The sequence below is a fragment of the Rattus norvegicus genome, chromosome 1 (genome assembly GCF_021556685.1).
Source record: "Rattus norvegicus strain SHRSP/BbbUtx chromosome 1, alternate assembly SHRSP_T2T, whole genome shotgun sequence".
In the NCBI taxonomy this organism is placed as follows: domain Eukaryota; kingdom Metazoa; phylum Chordata; class Mammalia; order Rodentia; family Muridae; genus Rattus; species Rattus norvegicus.
The window spans coordinates 25244968-25268846 of NC_141534.1; the positions used below are offsets into that span (position 1 = coordinate 25244968).

General features: G+C 36.4%; 1 protein-coding gene across 25 annotated transcripts in view; it reads right to left on the bottom strand.

Moving 5' to 3' along the window:
- The window catches only part of Trdn (triadin), a 450291-nt gene that overhangs the window by 71389 nt on the left and 355023 nt on the right, over window positions 1–23879 (bottom strand). For 4 of the 25 annotated variants that reach the window (XM_087585515.1, XM_087585502.1, XM_087585508.1 and 1 more), the window contains one exon: window positions 21751–23273. In XM_087585515.1, coding sequence (XP_087441641.1) covers window positions 23260–23273 — 14 coding nt within the window. In that variant the 3' untranslated portion in view covers window positions 21751–23259. 25 annotated transcript variants of the gene reach the window in all.

Genomic DNA, 23879 nt, shown 5'->3' on the forward strand with positions numbered 1-23879 from the left:
TAAGATACACAATATCTGTCTTTTTAATCATTTATTATTTTTAGTTACTGTAGATGCCTCCTGAATGTAATGATTATCTATCCATAAATTTCCTAGTAAACTACATATCCTACTTGCTTTCACTATCGGTATACTATATAAATATAAGTTAATATTTACTATTCCAGTAGCATTAGATATTTAGTCATTTTGTGAAGTTGTTCTATTTTTAATTATTTTGACATAAATAGTTTAGTTTTCCCAAAGAAAGACAGATTTGATTAATGACAGAGTTTGCTAAATATTGTCTGATATTCTCTACAGGTGTTATCCTCTGTATGTTGAGAATAAAGTCTGTCCTAGATTCTTCCACTAACGTGTTAGGAGAAAAGAGCACTAAACAAAGAACACTCCCTACAACTCCAATACACACATATCGCACACACATACACACACACACACACACACACACACACACACACACACACACACACACACATACAGACATACACCACTCCCAAACTAATCTATTCCTTTATTATGTTCTTCAAGCTCAGGGAAATTTTTCTTACTCTTTATTAAAATAATTTCATTCACTTCTAGTATAGTCTACAGTAGGTCTCTGATCTGGGACACTACCTCTAATTAATATTTTTCTGTATAGATTTATTACTATCCCTCTTCCTAGAGTTTTTTTTTCTCCTAATAAAAATGTGAAAATAAAAATATTTCAAACTTTCCTTATGTGGGAATGTCATTGGTTTCCCTTGGTGTATACTTAAGAAACAATCTGTCTGTGCTCAGTAATAATGAATAAATTCCCCTGCTAATTCCAGTAGTCAGGTTTCTGCTCTCACTACTCTTCTGAAAATATCTTGTCAAAGGTCATGGTCACAGAATGACAGCTTTATTTCTCATGTATAACCGTCCTTCTTTGTCATCTTTCCTCTTCACCTTTCTGAGGGGGGGGCAGGAGAGAGAGAGAGACAGAGAGAGACAGAGAGAGAGACAGAGAGAGACAGAGAGACAGACAGATAGAGACAGAGACAGAGAGACTGAGAGACAGAGAGACACAACACTGCGACTATTTAGTGCCTGGTTTTCTGTTTGACATCCAGTTTCTTTACTTTTCCAGGAAGTGGGCCCATCTTTCCTATTCTCAGTCTTCTTGAATAACATTTTCATTTCCTCTTGTCTAATGTTCCAAGCCCTTTAACTCATGGTTACTATGTGAGGATCCAAAGCCATTATGCGTCGTCTTTCAATGACTTCTATGGCACACGACAGGAAGCATGATGCTGTTGCCCTCTCCACATGTCTATTCATATTTCATTTCCATTCTTCATGTCCCTAATGGATAACGTACATTAGAGGTTTTCGATATGTTCCAGGGATGAATGATTCCTAAAGAGTCCCTACTGAACATGAATCATGGTTGTAACTAATTTTGAAAGTAAATAATTAATCATTAATGTCTTAAGATCATTGTTTCTTGACTGTCTCAGCTCCACATTGTTGTTTTTAGCTTTATTTTATATATTTTTCTCAGTTCAGTCTTTATCCCCCTCTCTGTCCACCCTCTGACTGTTCAATATCCCATACCTCCCCATCCCCTGCCTACACAATGATGTCCCCATCTGACCTCCCTATTCCCTGGGGCTTCAAGTTTCTTGAGTGTTAGGTGTATCTTCACTGACATAGTCCAGCCCCGGAAGTCCTCTGTTGTATATGTTTTGGAGACCTCATATGAGCTGGTGTATACTTCCTGGTTGGTGGCTCAGTGTCTGAGAGATCTCTTGGGTCCAGGTTAATTGAGGACTCTGGTAGATTATTATAAGGGGTTTGAGTTTGACTCCCCAATTATAAGTATTTTCGACATGATGATACTCCATATGCTCTGATGACTATCAGTGACTTTCTTCTGTACTCAGGTCCTCAGTTTTATTTCTGTTCCTTAGCTCCAAGACCGGGGTTTCCAGGACCCCCTTTCATCAATGTGCTTCATCCCATTGCTGCATTCTTTCCGTCTTCCACTCATCTCATAAAATTTCTTGGAGTCTTTTGGAATGCTTGAGTCTTTCCTCTTGCTTTCTTGTTAATATGAGACTCAATCTTGATTCTAGACCCCCTTCTAAATATAACTATCACACACTGCAGCTGACTCACAAGGCAAGCAACATGTATGTTGCTTATCACAACCTTGACAGGTGAGTATCATGACTTTCATGCATAAGATAAGAACATGTAGTTTAGAAGCACTAAGTTAATTCACATCTTTAACCGGTGATAAAGAGAGTCAATGTCTTTCGAACATAAAGTCAGCACTGTCTTCACCATTATTACAACTATGTTCCTATTTCTTATGTATTCCAAAAGTTATAGTTAAAATACATCCTCACCAGGAAGATTTTGCTGATGGATACACACTGTGGGATTGCCTTCACAACCTAGAATACTAGAACACGCTTCAATAATATTGTACCAGGTTCAAAATAGTTCATGAATATAGATCTCATTATATGCTCTTTGTAAGAAAAATATCAGCTTGTCACAAGTTTGTAAATTTTATATCAACACAATTTTAGAGACGTGACAGTGACATTAGCATACTGTGTTCTAAATCACTTGTTGATTAGTTTTATTAAAATGCTTATTCATTGTTACTTTTTAAATTTTATTTGTCTTATTCTACAATTTTTATTTAATGTAAAATACTCTGATTGCTCAGATCACGATGATACACTTATCAGTAACACTGTATTCATAAATTTAAGTTAAATATTCTTTCTTATAATTAACAAGGTTAATGGTTAAGATATTCTCTAAAATATTAGACAGAACTAGGATGACAGGTTGCATGCTTCACCTCTTTGTCTGGAAAAAATATAATGAGATATGGGAAGAAAAGAAAGAAGTAGCTAACCAGAGATGAATGGCAGTTAAAATTTCTGATATACTTAGAAAGGACTGAAAGAGCTTGAAGGGTCTTGAGACCCCATATGAACAACAATGCCAACCAACCAGAGCTTCCAGGGACTAAGTCACTACCCAAAGACTATACATGGACTGACCGTGGACTCTGACCTCATAGGTAGCAATGAATAGCGTAGTAAGGGCACCAGTGGAAGGGGAAGCCTTTGGTCCTGCTAAGACTGAACCCCCAGTGAACGTGATTGTTGGGGGGAGGGTGGCAATGGGGGAGGATGGGGAGGGGAACACCCGTATAGAAGGGGAGGGGGAGGGGTTAGGGGGATGTTGACCTGGAAGCCGGGAAAGGGAATAACAATCGAAATGTAAATAAGAAATACCCAAGTTAATAAAGATGAAAAAACAAACAAACAAACAAAAAAGAGAACTAAGTAGCAGAAAACAAAAAAATTCTTATATACAAATTAGAAGGAAAAATATTTAAAATCAATTCTGCCATTTACATATTGCTCATTTAAAATAATCTAAAGGTCACGAAGTTAAAAAATTATTTCTTTTAGTGTTTACAAGTTACCTTCCTTTAAAAAGTTAGAAATCAATATCTCATAGAAAGGAAGTAAATATTTAACAAGATGTGGTAACAGGCAGGTGACAGAATGTATATTGCCTTTTGTTGTAGATATCAGCATCACTGCATAGGAGGAAACACAGTACTGTGCCTCCAAGAAGATAATGCCCCTTTGCTTTCACGGACTAACCAGGAGTGCTGACAACACAGCATACTGCATATGCAGTTCTTTTCTTCTGCATTTATATCTGAAGTTTAGTGAAAACTTTTGATATAAACATGGAACACATCACTGCCAGGTTCCTACAGTTTAAAATTGAAAACTTTCCCACTGACCGCAAAGCTAACTCTATCTCCCCAGTCCATACTGTCTTGGGCTCTCTCATGTAGTCTTCCCAAGACCAAGCGTTTTACGTTTAGAAGTCACTTAAAATGACTCACTCATTAAAAATTCACTCATTAAACATGAGAAAATCACTACATTTCTTCCCATGCTATGGTAATACTTTTATAAAAAGTTTCAATGATCACTTGAGTTAAAACTAAATATGTGATGGGGAAATATCATGTTTAACTACTACTTGATTATATGTTAAAAATGGGCAATTGAGACTATGTTAATATTTTTGACATATGTATTTACTTATATCTACCTATGTCTGTCCATATATCTCTATCTCTATATATAATATCAGAGACACAGAGAGGAAGAGAGAGAGAAAACCCCCTATTGCTTAGGTTGTGCACAAGAATCTCTACATATTGATAATAGAAATATCTCAAATGCAGTTGGCACTATAAAGATTTCTTTTAACTAGAATTGTCCTCTGGATTTATAGTTTGCTTTGTATTCCACTTGTTCAATGTTTCTTCTTGAAACTCTATCATTTGCTCTAAGTACTCAGTTCATCTTTATTTCATCTCTTGCAAAACTCTGTTCTTTTTTTAAATTTTTTATTAGATATATTTCTTTACTTACATTTCAAACGTTATCCCCCTTCTCGATTTCCTGTCCGTAAGCCCCCACTCCCACCCCTCCCCCATATGGGTATTCCCCCTGTACACCCTATACACCCCCTTTATTGCCCCACCCTGCACTGGGGGTCCAACTTTGACAGGACCAAGGGCTTCCTCTTCCACTCGTGTCCCAACAACGCTATTCTCTGCTACATATGCAATTGGAGCCCTGGGTCAGTCCACGTCTTTCGGTAGTGGTTTAGTCCCGGGAAGCTCTGGTTGGTTGGCATTGTTGTTTTTAGGGGTTTTCAAGCCCCTTCAGCCTTTTCAATCCTTCCTCTAATCCCCCTAAATGGGGTCCCGTTCTCAGTTCAATGATTTGCTCCTAGCATTGACCTCTGTATTGGACATGCTTTGCATGTGTCTCTCAGGAGAGATCTATATCCGGTCCCTTTCAGCATTCATTTTTAGCTTTATCAATCTTATCTAGTTTTGGTGGCTGCATATACATATGGGCCACATGTGTGTCAGGCTCTGAAGGGCCATTCCTTGAATTGCTGCTCTAAACAGGGCTTCTATATCCCCTCTTATGAATATTTTCCCCTTTTAAGAAGGAATGGGAGCATCTGCATTTTGGCCTTCCTTCTTCTTGAGCTTTCTGTGGTCTGTAGATTGCATCTTGGGTAATTTGAGCTTTTTGGCTAATATCCACTTATCAATGAGTGCATACCAAGTGTGTTTTACTGTGTTTGAGTAACCAGATGATATTTTCTACTTCATTCCATTTGCCTATGAATTTCATGAAGTCATTGTTTTTGATAGCTGAGTAGTACTCCATTGTGTAGATGTACCACATTTTTTTGAATACTTTCCTCTGTTGAAGGGCATCTGGGTTCTTTCCAGCTTCTGACTATTATAAATAAGGCTGCTATGAACATAGTAGAGCATGTGTCTTTGTTATTTGTTGGAGCATCTTTTGGGTATATGCCCAAGAGAGATATAGCTGGGTCCTCAGGTAGTGGAATGTCCAATTTTCTGAGGAACCTCCAGACTGATGTCCAGAGTGATTGTACCAGTGTGCAATCCCACCAACAATGGAGGAGTGTTCCTCCTTCTCCACATCCTCGTCAGCATTTGATGTTACCTGAGTTTTTGATCTTAGCCATTCTGACTGGTGTGAGGTGGAATCTCAGGGTTGTTTTGATTTGCATTTTCCTGATGATTAAGGATGTTTAACATTTCTTTAGATGCTTTTTGGCCATTTGATAATCCTCAGATGAGAATGTTTTGTTTAGCTCTGTATTGCCTTTTTTAGATCAGAGTCTTTTTTTTTTCTTTTCTTTTTTTTCCGGAGCTGGGGACCGAATCCAGGGCCTTGTGCTTCCTAGGCAAGTGCTCTACCACTGAGCTAAATCCCCAACCCTGTATTGCCTTTTTTAATAGGGTTATTTGGCTCTCTGGAGTCTAACTTCTTGACTTCTTTGTATATTTTGGATATTAGTCCTCTATCAGATGTAGGATTTGTAAAGATCCTTTCCCAATCTGTTGGTTGCCTGCAAAACCCTGTTCATAGAATGTCCTTTTTAAAAATAGTAGTGGACCAGGGGCATAGATTGAGAGCAATGTTTCTTGCCTCCCAGACTTATATTCTGTTTCTACATTCCTGAGGCCAGTGTAGTAAGAGACTTTCTGCTTCCTTGTGTTTTCCCCTGACCTCTACAGCTCCTTCAACACCCACAAAAAATAAATAAATAAATAAATATAAAATAATTGCAAATATTAGAAAATTTAAATTAAATTCCAAAGAAAAAGAATTTCCTCTCAAAGAGTATGTATCCAATGAGTGAAAAAAAATAGATTGAAGCTGCATTTGGGACCATGTGTCACTACTAATTTAAAATAAAGGCTGTTTGAACATAGGTGAAGCTAGTGTGTAAGACTCAACCAATTACATAGATAACCTCTTTGCACACAGAACCTCTTTTCCTCAAATATTTACTTCTGTTTGAGAGTGAGCTCATTCACCAAGAAATTCGGATAGAGATGGTCAATATTATTTACAACATAAGTTCACTTGAATCTATTATTGTCCTCCAATTCTGATGAATACACTTATAACAAAATCTATGGGCACATTTTGTCATGTGTTATGACTCCTCAATTATATGACAGCAGATGGGCCTGTATGATGGAGAGGTGAAAAATTCACAAGAGACTACCTAATGTTGTCATCTAACCTTATACTTGGTATATGGAGGTTTAACCTCATATGATGCTTCCAATAGTACTCCCTATGTTAACAGAGCTCCCATTAGATTCTGATATGACCCCATTATGAGCAACTGGGAATTATGTTACCCCTCTAATTGTCTTGAGTTATGCCCCCTTACTCTCCTAAAAAGTAGCCGTCTCTTTAGTGGTATATTTCCCCATAAGCTGGTCAGTGAAAATGTAGACTGGACTAACTCCCATGAATGTGACCATTTGCAGCCAGGTTGGCTGGAAAGTTATCCCAATCTGTGTCTGACCTCCTTTTCCCTTTCTGGTCACTAATACCTCCAAAGATGGAGACAGCCTTAATTGTTTTAATGAGAAGTGCCTCCTGACCACCTTCTGGATGGGGTAATCAACAACAGCTATCCTGATGAGGGAACCATCCAACCCCTATTTAGATGTTTGTGGTAAACACTACCCACTTTTATGTCATCATTCTGCTAGCCCAGACTCAATTATAACCCTACAATGGGCAGAGGGATTTTGATATTACAGCTGCCATCATTGTCTCACGATTACATATATTGCCAGGGTAGCAACAGCTACTATTTGCCTTAACCCAGACAGCCACTACCAACAGGGACTGTCAATGCTATGGTCTCTAAGTCAGCTGAGGTGTTGCAGGCATAAGAGGTGCTAAGAAAACATCTTTATCAAGCCATTCACATTTTACAACAACAGATTGAATTACTGGCAGAAGAGTTGGCTCTTATTAGGGACATGTCTCTATTGACATGGGACCCCGGGTTTCATTCAACCTCACCATGTGCATAACATAATGCCACTGAAGCTAAACAATATTTGGCTCAATATCTTAAAGGTATTAAGATAAATTCCTTAACTATTTTGTACTGATAAAGGAGAACATAGTCAACCTCAATGTGACTAGAGTATCTGTACTCCCCCCTACATTCCAGATTTTTGGGACAAAATGTGGTGTCTCAAACAGATTCCAGGAGCAGGTGAGAAATGCCTCAGCTAGCTCCATGAACATTGTTTCAGGCTTCTTTAATACCCTCTACCCATACCCCCATTGGTACCAAGAAAGCATCTCTTCTAAACAGCAGTTTCTGATTGTCTGGGATTGTCTGCACACCAGGAATACTTGGTCTCTCAGGTAGTCCTCAATTAGGTCCTCCTGCAGGAGATGCTTTTGCAGCTGCACAGCCCCCAGTGTTTACAGAGAGGTGGCCTTGGTATTCCTACCGCAGGAACCACCTCACCTCCAACCCCCAAGGGCACGTAAGGTCAGGCAGCCAGTAGTCAAGGGCACAGAAAACACACACAAATATATGTATATGTATATGTATATATATATATATATATATATACAAGTAAAAGAATTTATTTTTAAAATTCAGCTTATCAAAATATTATGCTAGTCAATCTGGGCATGATGGCACATATCTTAAGTGTTAACACCCTAGAGGCAGGGGCCAGCAGACAGACTTATTTGAGTTGGAAACTAACTTTGTCTGCATGATAAGATCCTGGCCAATTAGCATACATAGTGTAATCCTAACTAAAACACAGAAAAGGAACACAACCCAAAACAAAACAATCTTATGCTAGTCTAAACATTTGTATTATCTTCAACAACAGTCAGTATCTTGTTATTCTAAAAACTATTTATTACAAACAAGGAAATTAGTTAAAATGCTAGAAAAAAGAGTATCATCACTTTTCTTCATTCAATAAATTTAATCAAATTTCTGTGAACTACCAGACTCAACTCATGGAGTGCCATCTGGTGGTTAGTGTCATAATTTCAAAATGATAAGTGTGATTTTACCTCCATTTTTACTAATTTTAGAAAATCAATTAAGTTCCCTTAAATAAGTTATAGAATTGTAAGTAGTCTGTGAGATTAACTACCTGTCCGTTTTTATTTAATGTATTTGTCTAGAAATTCTGCAATCTAATTTATATTTATTATTATTATTATTATTATTATTATTATTATTATTATTATTATATATTTTAAAAAGCATGCTACTAACATTCACAGAGTTAACTTAATTAATACAATAATGACTACTTTAAATTTTTTCTGGTTCATTCTCTATACAAAAGGGCTTTCCTGGGAATTATGGCTTCCATTTTTGGAACAGAAATTCCTTCTGACTAATTCACAGTACATAACATTTGTCTTCCTTCAAAGAGCATAAAAGCCAACCTCATAATTGTGCTATTCATTGAGCACAGATTACGTGTAAAGTTCATATTAGTCACTTCTAGTCAAGGTTTTTGCCAGTGGATTTCCATTTTTTTTTAATAAAAGAATTTCATCGTGAAGAACATAGAAATAAAAATTAATGTAGTCATTCAAACTTGCACCTGTCCAAACACATTCTATGCATCTCAATATACCCCCATATAGTCATTCTTTACACAATAATTGTATAGTTATGTATGTCCTACCTTGATAAATACTCAAATGTACATCATGTAAAGCTGTTATTGATAGTAATGCTGAATTTTAGACACCTTCAGCAGATATTACTCTTCCTAAGTTGACACATTGTATTGCTCATGGTTCTCTAGAGTCACAGAACATATGAAATGTCTTTCTCTATTGAAGGAAATTATTATGATGTCTTCCCAACAATGGTCAGCTGTGAATTGGATGTCCAAGAATCTAGTAGTTGTTCAGTCCCACAAGGGTAGTTGTTTCAGCTGGTGTTCTTTAGAAGTAGATTCTAACAAATGTGTTAGCAAGTAAATGTGAGTGGTGAAAAAGAGCGAATCTTAATTCTTCCAATGTCCATATGTAGGTCTCCAGCAGAAAATGTGGTCAAGATTAAAGGTACCACCACTCCTGGATATGGGATGTTTTTCCTAAGCTGATCCTGAACTCTGCTTGATATCTGCTTGTCTTTGACTCCTGGGATTAAAGGCCTATACTACCTTGCCTAAACCTAAGCTTTTCATAACCATTATGAATCAAGATTTCCATGCCAAGATCCAGGTTAGAAACTGTGTCTTCCAGCCTCAAGATCTGGATCACAGTTTAGCTCTCCAATTCTAGATTATAGTTTGTTCAAGATATAGTCAAGTTGACAACTAGGAATAGCCATATGCACATTCACATCATTTTAGAGAACAAACATGATATTAACGTGTATATGAGGAAATATAAGTTCATTTTATATAGCTTTATTAATATTTTGTATCACTCTTTGAGATATTTTTCCATCAGAGTAAAAACTTAACCTAGAGTTCACAAGAGTCAGAATTGGGTGATATATTCAATGTTTGGCAAAGGATCAATGAATAACATTTTAAAAATTGAAAATACAACATCTGTAGTTATGAGGAAAATGAAAAGCAAAACAACCCCGAGATTCCACCTCAAACAAGTCAGAATAGGTGAGATCAAAAACTTGGGTGACAGCCAAGGATGTGGAGAAAGAGGAACACTCCTTCGCTGTTGGTGGGATTGCAAGCTGGTACAATCACTCTGGAATTCAGTCTGGCGGTTCCTCAGAAAATTGGACATAGTTCTCCCTAAGAACCCAGGTATACCACTCCTGGGCATATACCCAAAAGATGCTCCAACACATAACAAGGACACATGCTCCACTATGTCCCTACCAGCTTTATTTATAGTAGCCAGAAGATGGGAAGAACCAAAATGTCTTTCAGCATACATCCCATGCATCCTATCAGATCACCATGGACTAAGCCTGGTCTTAAATAACAACAAAAACAACAGAAGACCCACATACACATGGAGGCTGAACAACACTCTACTCAATTATAATTTAGGGAAGGAAGAAGTAAAGAAAGAAATAAAAGACTTTTTATAATTTAATGAAAATGAAGGCACAACATAGTCAAAATTAAGGGACACAATGAAAGCAGTGCTAAGAGGAAAATTAATAGTACTGACTGCATTCATAAAAGAACTGGAGAGAGCATACACTAGCAGCTTGACAGCACACCAGAAATTTCCTGAATAAAAAGAAGTAAATACACAGAAGAGGAGTACACAGCAGGAAATAATCAAACTCAGGGCTGAAGTCAACCAAAAAGAAAGAAAAAAGAACTATACAAAGAATCAACAAAACCAAGAACTGAGGTCAAAGGAATGGAACTTGAAAAGGAAGAAGTCAAAATATCATTATTTGCAGATGATATGATAGTATACTTAAATGGCCCCAGAAATTCCACCAGAGAACTCCTAAACCTGGTAAACAACTTCAGCAAAAAGGCTGGATATAAAATTAACTCAAACTAATCAGTAGCCTTCCTCTACTCAATATATAAACAGGATGAGAAAGAAATATATGAAATGACACACTTCACAATAGTCACAAATAATATAAAATACCTTTGTATGACTCTAATCAAGTAAGTGAAAGATCTGTATGTCAAGCACTTCAAGTCTCTAGAAAAAGAAATTGAAGAAGATCTCAGAAGATGGAAATATCTCCCATGGTCATGGAATGGTAAGATTAATATAGTAATAATGGCCATCTTGCTGAAAGCAATCTCCAGATTCTATGCGTTCCCCCTCAAAATTCCAATTCAATTCTTCATAGAGTGAGAAAGAGCAATTTGGAAATTCATTTGGAATAACCAAAAACCCAGAATATCAAAAACTATTCTCAGAAATAAAAGAACTTATGGGGGAATCACCATCCCTGACCTCAAGCTGTATTACAGAGCAATAGTCATAAAATACTGTATGGTATTCTTAAAGAAACAGGCTAGTAGATCAATAGAATCGAAAGAATACCCTGAAACGAACCCACACACACCTATGGTCACTTCATCTTTGACAAAGAATCAGTCAGCAGAAAAAAGACAGCATTTTCAACAAATGATTCTCATTCATCAGAAATTCAGCATGCAGAAAAATGCAAATTGATCTATTTTCTTGACTTGTACAAAGCTCACATCCGAGTGGATCAAGGACCTGCACATAAAACCAGATATACTGAAACCAGTAGAAGAGAAACTGGGGAAGAGCCTTGAACACACAGGAACAGGGCAAATTTTCCTGAATAGAACACCAATGGTTTATGGTCTAAGATCAAGAATCGACAAATGGGACCTCATATAATTACAAAGCTCCTGTAAGAAGCTTAAGTCCAAGTGGATCAAGGACCTCCACATCAAACCAGACACACTCAAACTAATAGAAGAAAAACTAGGGAAGCATCTGGAACACATGGGCACTGGAAAAAATTTCCTGAACAAAACACCAATGGCTTATGCTCTAAGATCAAGAATCGACAAATGGGATCTCATAAAACTGCAAAGCTTCTGTAAGGCAAAGGACACTGTGGTTAGGACAAAACGGCAAGCAACAGATTGGGAAAAGATCTTTACCAATCCTACAACAGATAGAGGCCTTATTTCCAAAATATACAAAGAACTCAAGAAGTTAGACCGCAGGGAAACAAATAACCCTATTAAAAAATGGGGTTCAGAGCTAAACAAAGAATTCACAGCTGAGGAATGCCGAATGGCTGAGAAACACCTAAAGAAATGTTCAACATCTTTAGTCATAAGGGAAATGCAAATCAAAACAACCCTGAGATTTCACCTCACACCAGTGCGATTGGCTAAGATCAAAAACTCAGGTGACAGCAGATGCTGGCGAGGATGTGGAGAAAGAGGAACACTCCTCCATTGTTGGTGGGATTGCAGACTGGTAAAACCATTCTGGAAATCAGTCTGGAGGTTCCTCAGAAAATTGGACATTGAACTGCCTGATGATCCAGCTATACCTCTCTTGGGCATATACCCAAAAGATGCCTCAACATATAAAAGAGACACGTGCTCCACTATGTTCATCGCAGCCTTATTTATAATAGCCAGAAGCTGGAAAGAACCCAGATGCCCTTCAACAGAGGAATGGATACAGAAAATGTGGTACATCTACACAATGGAATATTACTCAGCTATCAAAAACAACGAGTTTATGAAATTCGTAGGCAAATGGTTGGAACTGGAAAATATCATCCTGAGTGAGCTAACCCAATCACAGAAAGACATGCATGGTATGCACTCATTGATAAGTGGCTATTAGCCCAAATGCTTGAATTACCCTAGATCCCTAGAACAAATGAAACTCAAGACGGATGATCAAAATGTGAATGCTTCACTCCTTCTTTAAATGAGGAAAAAGAATACCCTTGGCAGGGAAGGGAGAGGCAAAGATTAAAACAGAGACTGAAGGAACACCCATTCAGAGCCTGCCCCACATGTGGCCCATACATATACAGCCACCCAATTAGACAAGATGGATGAAGCAAAGAAGTGCAGACCGACAGGAGCCGGATGTAGATCGCTCCTGAGAGACACAGCCAGAATACAGCAAATATAGAGGCGAATGCCAGCAGCAAACCACTGAACTGAGAATAGGTCCCCTATTGAAGGAATCAGAGAAAGAACTGGAAGAGCTTGAAGGGGCTCGAGACCCCAAAAGTACAACAATGCCAAGCAACCAGAGCTTCCAGGGACTAAGCCACTACCTAAAGACTATACATGGACTGACCCTGGACTCTGACCCCATAGGTAGCAATGAATATCCTAGTAAGAGCACCAGTGGAAGGGGAAGCCCTGGGTCCTGCTAAGACTGAACCCACAGTGAACTAGTCTATGGGGGGAGGGCGGCAATGGGGGGAGGGTTGGGAGGGGAACACCCATAAGGAAGGGGAGGGGGGAGGGGGATGTTTGCCCGGAAACCGGGAAAGGGAATAACACTCGAAATGTATATAAGAAATACTCAAGTTAATAAAAAAAAAATAAAAATAAAAAAAAAAACCCCCCCCAAAAAAAAAAAAAAAAAAAAAAAAAAAAAAAAAAAACAAAGCTCCTGTAAGGCAAAGGACACTGTCAATAAGGCCAAATGATAACCAACCGATTCGCAAAAGATCTTTACCAATCCTAAATCTGATAGAGGGCTAATACCCAATATACACAAAGAACTCAAGAAATTAAACTCTAGGGAACCAAATAACCCCATTAACAATTGGGTACAGAGATAAACAAAAAATTCTCAAGTAAGGAATATCGAATGGCTGTGAAAGACCTAAAAAACCGAGTCATCATGCAAATGCAAATCAAAACAATCCTGAGATTCTATCTCACACCAGTCAGATGGCTAAGATCAAAAACTCAAATAACAGCAGATGCTGGCTAGGATATGAATGAGGGAAATTCCTCCGTTGTTGGTGGAATTGGAAGCTGTTACAACAACTGTAGAAATCAGTCTCTTGGTTCCTCAGAAAAGTGGACCTAGTACTACCTGAGGACTCAGCTATGCCACTCCTGGGCATACACCCAAAAGATGCTCCAACATATAATGAGGACACATGCTCCACTATGTTCATAGCAGCCTTATTATATCCAGAAGCAAGATGGCTATAGAAATGTACATTTACACAGTGGGGTACTATTCAGCTATTAAAACAATGACTTCATGAAATACACAGGCAAATGGATGGAACTGGAAAATATTATCCAGCATGAGGTAACCCAATCACAAAAGAACACATGTATGCACTCACTGATATATGCAAATTAGCTGAAAAGTTAGGAATAGCCAAGATACAGTTTACTGACCATGTGAAGCTCAAGAGGAAGGAAAACCAAAGTGTTGATGCTTCAATTCTTCTTAGAAGGGACAACAAAATACTTAGGTGAGGAAACACAGGGACAAAGAGTGGAGCAGAGACTGAAGGAAAGACCATCCGGATACTGAAAACCTTGATCCATCCCATATGCGGTCACCAAATTCAGGCACTATTGCTGATGCCAAGAAGTGCTTGGTGACAGGAGGCTAGTATGAATTCCTCCTGAGTGGTTCTGCCAGAGCCTTACTGATATAGATAACAATGCTTGTAGCTAACCATCAGATTGGACAAGGAGAGCCCGATGGAGGAGTTAGAGAAAGAAATGAAGAAGATTAAGGGGTTTCTGAGCCCATAGGAAGAACAACATTATCAACCAACCAGACTTCGCAGAGCAGCCAGGGACTAAAGCACCAACCAAAGAGCACACATGGGGGACCCATGGCTCCAGTTGCATTTGTAGCAGAGGATGGCATTGTTTGGATTCAATAAGAGGAGAATTCCTTGAGGTGGGAGTAGTTGGGTGGGAGATGGAGTATCTTCACAGAAACAGAGGTAGGGAGGATCAGAGAGGTGAGAACCAGAAAAAAAAGGACATTTGAAATGTAAATACATAAACTATCTAGTAAAATATGTAAATATAAAAATTTACATACACATTATTATATTAAACTCAATATTCTTCCAGACTCTCTCCCCTCCCCTACATCCCTACATTATTTTCTTAAAAAAAAGAATACAATTGAATCTCCTTAAATCAATAGACTAAAACTATACCCAGAAAAACACATCTAAAAAACAACAAACTGTACCCAAAGCAAAGTACACAATAAACCTGTGAACTACCTTTTTTGATGGTCAACTACTCTTTTATATAAGTTCTGTACTGTGGCACCTCATATTTCTATTGGAAAGAACTGATTTTTCCCTCTCCTAGTAGGTAGCTTTTCCCTTAGTGTCTAAGTTATCAATTTATTCATTCATTCATTCACCAACTTTAAAAAATATAACCAAATGAAATGTCATAAAACAATATAAAAACTGTCAAATCAAAGCTAAAGACAGATTCAAAGGTAAGAAATTGTCAAAAAAAAAACCCTAAAGAAGCCAATCATTTACTAATCAATCCAATCAATCGATCAATTAATCAGTCAGTCAAAATATGCCATTTCATAGTCTATTGGCATATGTAAAATTTTAATGTTCTATACTATTCCTAATTAAATATATCCATAATTTATCTTTATTTTTATCTGCTTTCATAATGAGAATTAAAATGTATTATACACTTTTTCATAGTGTTATTTTCTTGTGTTTTCTTCCTGTTTCTTATTCTTATCTTACTTAATATATCATGAATATGGATTTTTCCTTCCTATACTCTTCCCAGTTCCTTCTGATTTTCCCTCCCATCTAGATCCACTCTTTCTCTCGTTTCCATTTAATCACTGACTTCTAAAAATAATACTGATAAATGTAACTAAATAACATATAATACAAAAAATATTACACTGAATATGGACAGAATAAACCAACAGAAGGAAGAAAGTCTAAGAGAATATACAAGAATCAGAGACCCACTCAATGGCAGACTCAGCATCTTGTAAAACATTAAATTGGAAGTAAGAACCGAAGCACTAAGGACCTGCTGCAGACCTATACAGGACCTGTCCACACTGCCTCGGTCTGGGATTTCACATGGATATTGCTTATGTTGATATGCCTTGTTTCCTTGGTGTCCTCCACTCCACTTGGCTCTTTAACTCTTCAGCGGCTTTGCTTGAGGTCTGTAGAGAGGAATCTGATGGAGAAATCCCTTTTAGGACTGAGTCTTCCAAGGTCTCTTACTTTCTGCCTAATGTCTGTCTGTGGGTCTCTGTATTTGTTCCCTTCTGCTGCAGGAGGAAGCTTCCTTGATGATGGCTGAATAAGAAACTTATCCACGTGAATATCCTTAGAAGTCATTTTATCACTGCATAATATGTCTATATTTGGATTTATGCACCATTGTAGATAAAGGATTTGTGGCAGGCTGGCTTGTTGTTCGTGCTTCTCTTTTGAAAGCATGTAGAGTACTTTCAATACCAAAGACACTAGAAAGTTTTTCCTGAATTAAGCCTCCACCCTACCCTTCAAATACATCCCCTTTAGTTATCTTTTCGTGCATTCCATATCAGAACCTCTCCCCCTCCGCATTTGATCCTCTTAGTCCAGTTCCCGTCCATCCATAATTATCTATTCTATTTCCATCTCCTCAAGAAATCTGTTCCCTCTACTCCCGTGCTCTATACTTATATTCTGTTATTGTAGTGTGAATATTGTTAAATAGCCATTATCGTCACGTAAGTGAATGCATGTGACATTCATCTTTTTGATTTGATGTAGATCACTCTGGAAGATTTCCATCTAATTCCATCCATTTGCCTTCAAATTTCATGATGTCATTTTTTAAAGCAATACTCCATTGTGTAAATATACTATATTTTTTATTCATTCGTCTGTTGAGGAACATCTAGGTTATTTTCAAGTTCCTGCTATTGTGAATTGAGCAGCAATAAACATGGTTAAACAAGTGTCTCTATGGAAGAATGAAGCAGCTACCACAGAGTGGTATAGGTACATCTGGAGGTAGATCAATTCCCATCTTCCTGAAGAATCAGCATACTAATTTCCATAGAGGGTGTGGTGTACAATTTTGCACACCCACCAGCAACAGATGAGTGTTTCTCTTATACTACTTCCTACCCAGAATGAAATGTACTGGTTTTTGTTAATTTCAGTCATTGCCATTAGTATAAGATGAATTCCCAAGGTACTTTCCTTTCCCTGAGGCTACAGAAGTTGATTGTTTTTTAAAGTGTTTAAGTTAAAAGTCATAGATATTTAAGTTTCCTCTATTGAAAATTTCACTTAGACTGGTTCTTCATTTTATAATTGAGTTATTTTCTTTAAATGTAGCTTCTTGTGTGCTTTATATATTTTGGATACTAGCCCTCTATCAGATGTGTAGTTGATGAAAATCATTTCCCATTTTTTAGACTGCTGCTTCGTCCAATTGATGAGTCTTTTGCTATGCAGAGTCTTCTAAGTTTCACGAGGTCTGTTTAACAACGGAAGGCCCTGTGCAAACCTCGTTCTGCTAAAAACAAAGTTCTTCTGTGCCAATCAGTTCAAGGTGAATTCACGTTTTCTCATCTATCAACTTATTATTTTTGCAGAATAGTAAGTATGAATCGATTTGGATTCTTCTACATGCAACCATCCAGGTTGACTAGCATTATTCATTGAAGATGCTCCTTTTTTTCCCATAATGTATATGACCTCTATATGAAAAATAAGGTATCTGTTGTTGTATAGATTTCTATCTGGGTCTTCAGTTCCGTTCCGCTTACCAATGTGTCTGTTTTCCTGCTACTACTCTTTTTTTCAAGCGTGCTTTTTGGTGTAACTTGAAATCAGTGATCATGATGCCTCTCACATTTCTTTTATTATTCAATATTGTCTTAAATATATGTTTTTTTTATGTTTTCAGGTGAAGCTGAAAATTTTCATGACTTGTGAAAAATTTTGCTGGAATTTTGATGATAATTGCAATGAAACTACTTCTGGTAGGATGATGACTTGTACTGTATTGATCCTGCTGACCCATGAGCATTGGAGATCTTTTCATCTGCTGATGTCTTCTTTAATTTATTTCTTAAAAGACTTGAAATTTTTTTTATCATACAAGTCTTTTACTTTTTTAGAGATGCCCCCAAGATATTTTATAGTATTTGAGGCTATTATAAAAGGTGTTGTTTCCCTGATTTCCTTTTCAGAACACCTGTCATTTGTATATAAGAGGGCTACTGATATTAGTTAGCTAGTTTTGTTTCCAGCACTTTGCTGAATTTATTTATTAGCTGTAAGAGTGTCCTGATGGAGCTTTTCTGGGGTCAGTTATGTATACTATCATATTCCAACCTTCCTCTTGTTCATAATATTTATCCAACACAGTTTTGATGAAAGAACTGATAAACTGGTAGGAATTTATTATTACATTCTTACAAAAGTAGTCACCCACTCACGGTTTACCTAACCTACAGCCTTCTCCCTCCAGAGACAATATTTTTTGGTATTTTTAAATTATTTTATTTTTAATATTATGGATATTACATCTTCAATACAACTTATGTCATTAAAACTGAACCTTGTGTTTGAATTCATGTTTTCAGGAATTTCATTTAATTTATTCAATATCTAATAGTATGTTTTGTTGCTCTCCTTTGAAATTAATTGTAACCAAAATATATCCAAATCTTTTACATATTAGCATTTTATTCAGATTATGTCTAGAGTTTTATTCGTTGTATATTATTTTAAAATGATTTGTGTTTGTGTGTGTATGTATATGTTTATGTGTATTTCCATGTGGTGGAATTGAAGTGCGCATGTGCATGTGCATGGGTATGTGAATGTGTGTGAATGCATGTGCATGCCTGTGTATGTGTGTGTGGCATCATTTGTGTGCCTAGGCAAGACAATAACTTTTCGGAAATAGACTGTCTTTTTCCATCTTCACGTGGGTTGAGGGGTAAAATACAGACCTCTAAGCTTCATAGCCACCCTCGTTAGCCACAAAGCCATCTTGCTAGCCTTACATTATTTTTAACTATTTTTATTTTGGAAATTGGATCTGACTTTGATGCTTGTATTTCACAGAGACTGTTCTTGGATCAATAATTCAGGATATTCTTCAGCATTTATGGAATATTTGAATGTTTAGATATAAGATATTTGTCTTTCAAATGAGAATTATATAATGTCATTGCTTTCTCATAAAAATATAAGGTCATCCAAGTGATGACTAATACAATAGTTTAACTATTAAAGTAGTTAGGACAAGACGAGCCAATATCACACAAGAAGTTACCAATAAGGACAGGCTAATGTCAGTTTCATTTTGAGGTATCTTTATATTGAGGTAATATTTCACAACTATCAATATATCCTATAATTATTTTCTTCCTAGAAGACATAAATCAAAAGTTCTAACTTAATATTTTTTCTCCATAGATATAATTTTCAGGGCTTTCAATGAGAATATAGAACTGTTGGGGACTATATAGCTATGCTTTATCTCAATGAAAACTCAAATGAATGAAATCAAATATTTCACACTACAATGATAAAAAAGTTTGCTTTGAGCAATGCTTTGCCAATACAAATTCCAACAGGAAGCTTTGAATTGATTCTTGACATTTCAGGAACTCTCTAAAAAGTTTATACTGTCAACCTATTCAAAAGTAAGGCAAAAATCCACAAGTTCAATTTTTTTGATGATGTTAGAATTCATACTAGCTCTTGACATAACTTAAAATGTGTAATTTCCTTTAGTGTGATAAAGCAGGAGGGTTGAAAATTTCAAACTTCTGCACATTGATTCTAGATGATTATGCCAGTAATCCACAAATTTATACAGAGGTATGTCATATAGGCTAAATGCAAAAATATGGTAAGTGTGGTTATTTCATTTTATTGTAAGTAGATCTTTAGTAGCAAACCAATATATACATATAAGAATTAAGGCAACATTTTAAAAAAATCAAAGATTTATCTTTCTCTAACTAATCAACTTTATAGTGCAGTCGTTGTGCCATGTTTCTGTTTAAAGGATATAGCCAAAATATTGCCAGTATATTCATTTTATTGGTATGAAAGAAATAGAATTTTAATAGAAAGAAAACATAAGAAGCAGCTGGATATTGCTCTAGAGATCATAAAGTAGCATTTATTTACTGTGCTGAGTGGTAAAGACTATGTCTTTCTTTAGCCTTCCATATCATTCACTATAGAAAGGCATAGGATATGAAGGGTTGAGTTTTCTATATAGAACTGAATTCTTTCTAACTTAGTAGCCTATGCCAAATATTTAATGTTGATTCTATGTGCCAAATTTTACCTATAGTTATCAAAAAACAGTATGTGTGAGATAACTTTCCATGTGGTGAAAATGAGAAGGAAACTTGCACCTGGTGCTGGACCCGAACCTGCACCTGTACCTGCACCTGATCCTGCACCTGATCCTGCACCTGATCCTGCACCTGATTCTGCACCTGCAGTCAGGGTATACAAAACGATCAAAATTATTTACTGTTCTGCATTGATTAAAAATGTTTAGAGTGTATTATCTAACGTCAAGAGAAATGTAGAATGCTTTGTCATTAAATTTGGAAATCATATGAAATTCTTTGTCATATTTATAGTTAGATTAGACCTTGTGATAAGAAATGGTTCGTATTTGTAATCTTTAGTTTTCACATCTGGTCAAAGTGTAAGGTTGATAAGTTGGCACAGGGACACACAACTAATGCTGAATGTTTATTATTTTTAGAACCCAAAACACCGACATGTTTTTATCAAGAAACTGTACTGGTGAATCACAGAAGGTACAGAATAGAGGCAATGTAGGATTGATGTTTTTTTCATAACTGTGTTTCCTGCCCTAATAGACAGTGTGCCTAGTTAGCCTATCTACCGACCATCTCCTCTCATCTTCTTGTTACTGATGCTTCTGGATGCAAATAATAGTGCTTCACATAGGTAGGACAAGGCAAATGCCCTAGAAAAAAAATCTGATATGTATACACATATCTTTATATTTTGAAATAAATGAACGGCATTAATGTATATCATCATCATGATCTCTAAACTTAATCATCATTGACTCAGGTGGGCAATTTCCTGGGGGAAAATTGTCTTTAGTGTTGAATGGTGATGACATCAATAAAAGTCATATGCTTCTAATATTCTGTGAAAGATAGTGGCACTGTATAAGAAACAAACTCCTTTGAGTGATGTGTTATTCTGTGACATGTGGAATTTAGACCTGATCGGTTATTAATTGGGTAATGAAATAGAAAGGAGAAAAAATGAGAAGGGAAAAACAGGAAAGGATTTTCTTACAGATCATGTCATTGTAAAAGCATTAAATAAGGACAAGAAGAGGTAAAATGTCTATATGAGCAGGAGAAGTGAGGAACTGCTAAGTATTTTATTAACATATGCAAAGATATATTTTAAAAAAGCACGGTGGACTAATCTGCATGTATTTTCTGGAGTTGTTTGTAGAACAGCTTCTCTCTTGAGTCAACCCAGTGCCCTTCAAATCCTTTCCCCAGTGCCTGGCCTGTTGTGGGCACTCAATAAATATTAAACAATTGTGGTACAAACTGTTTTCAAAGGTGTGAAATTCACAGAAATCAATCATATTGTTATCATTTAAAATTTATTGAGGGTCAACAACAAGACTGAATCCACATGGGCAAATCACTTGTTTTAAATGACACATTACACAAATCGTTAAATAAGTTGGATCGAGTAGGCCATTAGTTTTACTCCATTGACACTTAAAGGTTAAATTTTAAATATCAGGAAATATAAATACAGTTATTAAAATAAGGAGGATTGTCTCAGAAGTCACTGTTCTCAGATATCTTTAATAATCACTTGAAACGACAGGATAAGTCTACAACAATTTCAGAGGGTAGATTCAAAAACAATATGCATGCACAGACACTGCAAGTCTCTGGCTACTGCGATAGAGAAAAGCGAGGTCTCACATACAATGGACCTGGTTTCACCTGTTCTGATAAATTTCAAAGCTTTTACAATTACATGGTAACATTCTTTACAGTATCACATCCAATCCAAAAAAAGGCAGCAATCCTTCAGGTACTACAGATTAGCTTATTCGTGAGGGTCGAAACGCTTCTAAATCTATGGCAAAACTGAATTTCTTTTTAGAGAAAATTAACTTTGATACAGTTTTGTTCTATACTGTCCGATTTTACGCTTCAAATTCATATCATTAGCTAGTTGGGTATCAAATGCTGTTTTTTTAATTGTCATGTTTCTGATTAATTGGGTGGTAAAGTCATATTTATTTTCCAAGAGGGTGTAACACTAGACTTAATAGTTCTGTGATCACATTTAAATAATTTTGAGATACTGAACTGTTCATAAGCATTTAAGATTATAAAGTATGTTTTTTATTTCAATGTTATAATTAAAAAATAAGAGGCTTTATTGACAAGTCCTCCTAAAAATAACAGTATTCTAATGGAAAACATATTCCATTTAACAACTTTTTGGTCAGAATGATTTTATTTGAAAAACTATTAGCCTTTTATAGTTCACAAATTTCATAAATGTGTTTTAAAAGCTATAAAAAGGCATATTTTCCTGAATATGGCATATCATCTGACCTAATTAATTATTTAACTGTCATCCACTTGGTATTGTTAATAAGTTCACATTAACATTGTGCAATCAGTAAACTTATCAACAATTTTCATATTTTTCCATATATTGTTCACCACACAGGCCTTCTTAAGAATAAGAATGAACTACAAATATATGCGAAGTGACAGGGTTGACTAATAATAAATAGTTACTTTTCCTTGCTGATTTCTACTTTTAAATTTATAAGGGAAAGGCTTAATCTAACTTCTGAAATAATTGCCTACCTTCAGTAATTAGAGCTTTGACTTATATAATATTACTTTAGCTTTACAGTATGTTGGGCACAAGATGTTAAATTCTCAGACAGCTAATATTCCTTTCTTGACATTTTCTCTGTGTTTGCAATCGACTAACCATTTTTTTAAAATTAGGCATTTCCTGTTTATCGACCACAGTGATAGGATAGGCTCTTGGAACAAATTCTAAGGAAGGTATCAATAATGTCAGGAACCAGGTGACTGAAGAAATAATAACTTGCAAACAATTAATCTGTAGCTATTTTTTCCACCTTTTCCCTGTTGCAGAACAATTTACTTTAAGCTTCTCAATGAGACCCAAATGAATTTTGTTAATTGGTCTCTTCCTGTATCTCACAGCACTTTCTGAGAGTGGGTGCTTTGCCTCCTCAGCTAGTAGTAAGAAAATCACACAAGTCTGTTCCTTCTGAAAGGAACGAAGGAGTGTTTAAGACTGTGGATCTATTTGGAAAAAGAAGACAAACAAAAAATGAGCTCAGTGAATTAAAAATCAACAAATTAGCAGTTTTCAGTAATGAGCGTTACATCAATGAACCGCAATACACTCTTTCAACTGTATCTTGTGGATTATACTGAAGCAGCACATGTGTGACATTTTTATTTTGTGCATGCTGGTTCTCCCCATACGCACAGCCATATCGGGTGGAGAAAACATGTCTTGAGAGCCATCCTACGTATAACCTTGTTATCACTTTCCTAGGTAAGTGGCACTTAGATATAAGGATATGCAAAATCTTAACTCCCAAATATATCATCTATCCAACATAAGAGCTGCATGAGAAAAATGAAAATAAATCAACACAAAATAGGATAGCATTTATTTTAGTTCTGTGGATCTTAGGCCTTCCAGTGATCAGAGATCTTTTTCTCAATTGGGTTCACTGAAAATTAATTCCACCTTTCCCAAACAAGGTATTTCCTATAATGTAAAGTGGTGCTGAGTTAATTTATTCACGCGTAGCTGGGATGCATCTACATCGAGATGCTCGTTCAAGGTGCACAGCTAGATTCAGACCACACATCACACTGATAAGAATTAGAACAATC